General features: G+C 42.3%; 1 protein-coding gene across 1 annotated transcript; it reads right to left on the reverse strand.

Annotated features, from left to right (window-relative positions):
* Nucleotides 1–288: 288 nt before the first annotated feature.
* VSTM5 (V-set and transmembrane domain containing 5) lies at nucleotides 289–2499 on the reverse strand (the record flags this gene model as incomplete). The annotated part of the gene is made up of 3 exons (XM_010072712.1): nucleotides 289–332; nucleotides 1933–2073; nucleotides 2170–2499. Coding segments are annotated over 3 exons (515 nt in total), but the record flags the coding sequence as incomplete, so codon positions are not given.
* Nucleotides 2500–3689: the final 1190 nt, after the last annotated feature.

Raw genomic sequence — 3689 nt, forward strand, 5'->3', positions numbered from 1 at the left:
TCTAAGGGTGGTAGAGGCTGTAGATTTTATTCACTAGCCACAAAAATGTGTTCGTGCTCAGCATGAAAGCATACTCCTTTTTATGTTGGCCTTGGCTAACAGAGCCCAAATCTTAACAGGCCAAAACAGCTCCATCAAACGCTGCTGATTTCATGTCTAATTAGTTTGCAAGTCAGGATGTTTCTACAGTAGTCACAAACATTTTACCTTTTAGGTTTCTTCTAGCTTTCCTTGCCAATATTTTCTCCTGAGGTAGAATTGTTATTTTTGTTATAAGACAGCCCTTGGCTAACACTCAATGGTTTCCAATTCAATCTCTTCAGTTGTCCTTGCTGCAAAGGAAAGGATATTATTATTGATTGGCAAGTGGATTGGAAGGTCAGCATTCCAAAATTAACAACCCTGTGTTAATAGCCGAGACATTCTGAACTTTTTAATATTAGCTCAAGCTTACTCATCTACAATTAGGTTTTAAATACATCTTTTCAAAATATTTAACTGCATAAAGAGTCCCTCACAATCTTTAAAGTGACACTGGTATCGTCAAGTGCAAGACTAAAGGCACTACGAAAACTAAAGTCCATAGGGCCCATCCTTATACCTTTCTTTGTGACTTTTGAAAGGTGGGCTCTTCTAGGGTGGAATTGGCAGAAATTAGGTCCCTGCTACGGATCACGTTCTGGGAGATGACAGAGCAAGTCTCCAGCACTGTGGTTTTTCTGAAATCTGACAAATAAGTGTATTTGATTCAGACTTTATAAAACGCTGGCTCTGTAGGAAGATTGGCTTTAACTGGAGGAAGGACAGGTTTTATCCAAACAAAAGCCTGTATATTCTGGCATAATAGTGAAATTTTCAGTAGCTGCAGAAGCTTGTGAGCGGTGTGTGCACCATGAAAACAGCAGCAGCCCTTAGAGCTGTAGGTGAGTGGCAGAAAGGAAGAGACAGCTCGAGCCAAACTCATGGCTTCTCATACCTGGTTTTGCAGAGCTGACACAAAGTCTGGGCCATGAGGCTTGCAATTCTTGAGTGTCTGTGTTGGTCTAGTAAAATATTGATACTTTAGCTGCTTGTTGCATTGTAACAGCTTAAGCAGTGCTTATTAGAGAAGAAATACTGGCCTTTTGCCTACAGGGCAAGAAACTACTAGTGGATCTGTGCTTGCAAAGAAGGAAGGTAAATGCCTGAAGTGTTTTGAAGTGGTAAAAGAAACCTCCTGTTCCAAGGATGTGCCAGAGCTTGAGCCCAGGCCGTAGCGTGACAACTTGTCTTGATGCCTCGGCTGTGTGTCCCTGGCTGTGGCTTGGAAGTTTCGTCTTGTGAATATTCACAAGAATATTATGATGACTATGTCAATGTTCCCTTCGGTGAAGCCCTTGGTCTGCTTTTCATGACTGGTGTCTTTGGCGTGTGTTAGGAGTCTGCTTTTAATTAGTCGGTGTTCGCTGAAGTCTGCAACTGGAAATGTGAGGACAGACAAAAAGGGGGTTTGAGAGAAGAGGAGGTGCAGTCCTCCATGAAGTGAGGTGGGAGCTGCTCCCAAGGGCCATTTGAGTATTTTCCCCTGGGAAATACCCTTCTGGTGCAGACCACATGTTGCTGATGCTCTTGACTTTGACTCATGCCCTCTATGGGGAGTTATTGCAGCTCTGGCCTTTTCTCCCTAAATTTTGCAGTTAGCAATGTTGGGAAGTGTTCTGCAGTTTCTGATGTAAAATGTATAACGTAGATGTCATGTGGATCGTTCTGCAACTACATGCCCACTATTCAGTTGCCTCTGCTAGTAAAGAGGATAACTGAACTGAGCCCTCCCAGTCTTGTTTCTCAGGATCTCTGCTCAGGATCTTTATGGCTCAAATCACAAGTGAATTTTAGGCTCAGAAATCAGACTTGAAAACCTTATACCTTGACTGCATTCTTAGATAGATATACCTCTTAGTTTGTGTGTCGTCTTCTTCTGGAACAGATGCAGAGATTTATTACACAGCCACATGAAGCAGATCAAAATGGCAGATACTGCAGCGAGAAATGCAAAGAGAACTGCTACAAAATGTAAATCTTCATAGATAATCTCTGCAGGGAGGGCAGAAAAAAATACTATAAAATTGATTACAAGCAGATTAATATTTAAACACAGTGTAAAGCCAAGAGCTCCCATCTAGTTCATACCGTAAACGTTGACTATGATGGTGCCGTAGGTGTTGGTTCCATACTCCTCTGTCACAGTGATAAAATAGTAGCCGGCATCTCCCATGCCCACGTTCAGGAGCTGTATAGAGCCATTTTCAAAAGTAGTCACTCTGCCCTTGTATACCGTGGATACGTTGACATAATTCCCACTTTTCCACTCCACAATTTTGGTGGTGCCCCAGCTCGACACATGCTTCCACTCAATGGTGGCAACACCTCTGCAAGAGTATTCAACGGAGAGCAAGATGTTTTGTGCCACTGTTGCGTTGATGTGGGGATGTGGGACAACTAACGATACTCCTCCGGGAGCTGAAAGACAAAGGAGGGCGATGAGTGTGGAAGTGATGCTGCACCAGCTGTCCTGGGCAGGATGGGACCTCGGGGGGGTGGTTCATCCTACCCATCACAGTAGTCTGTTTTAAGAGGGGATGGATTATGCTTTGCATAACATACATACTTAAAGACAAAATACAAATTTTTTAATTGGTGGTAGTCAGCAGAAACACAGTACAAATAATTGCGTGTGTTTCAATATTTCAATACCCATGAGGAGAGTTTCGACAAGTCTTTTTGGGAAAGGGAGTGGAACATTTTCTGAAAACTGTGAGCGGTGCTTTTGTATTCATCAGTAATTGTCTTTCCTTTAAAATCCTGCATTTAAATTGAAAGTTTAATCACCATGGCCAAGGTAACCTATTATATTAATTACCATCTCCAAAAAGCAAGAACTGTAGCAGGCTTAAGTATATGAAGACTTGGCAAGGACTTCATCATGTGTTCAGGATGTGTAATCAACATTTGAGGCAACAGTTTTGTACAGGCAGCCAGGCTATGCTAGTGCAGATGAACTGCATGTAATCAAAGGTGCCCAGTTTCAGGCAAAGTCAGGAACTTCATGTTCCTGATGATTTCCAGGCAAAAAAGCATGCAGCAGAATATTTAGTTCTCACCCAGTTCCCACTGCTGTGAAAAAAAACGCAGTGAAACTGAACTGACCATTTAGTTTAATGTGTAACTGCAATAATTTCTGCTTGCATGTGGGTATTTCTGCATGAAGATTTGGATGAACATCAAACATCTGATTTGGCATACTTTTTTTTATAATTAGTGGCATATTTGAGACACTTGGCTAGTGACTGAAATCCTGTTATCTGCCTGCAAAAATCAAACCAGACAAAAGGCAGACAAAGCACAGAGTAAGTCTCACAGGTGAGTGCCTTTTCCTGTTTAGCTTGGAGCAGCTCACTTGCTCTCCTCTCATACTGTGGTAGCAGCCTGACTGCAATAGCAGAACTGAAAAAATAATGCTGAGATGCAAATGTCTCTAACCCAGCAGGGAGGGAGTACAAGACTCTCAGCCATGCTGAAGGAGTGCAAAGGAGGACCCCTGGGGATGCTCCTGGAGGTTCTGCAGAAACGTCAGGGAAAAGAATGGTTAAAAAGGCAAAAAAACACCCAAAACCCACACCTCCAAGAAAAATAAATTATTAAAAAAAAAA

This window comes from Pterocles gutturalis, unplaced genomic scaffold, assembly GCF_000699245.1.
Source record: "Pterocles gutturalis isolate BGI_N339 unplaced genomic scaffold, ASM69924v1 scaffold27067, whole genome shotgun sequence".
NCBI lineage: Eukaryota > Metazoa > Chordata > Aves > Pterocliformes > Pteroclidae > Pterocles > Pterocles gutturalis.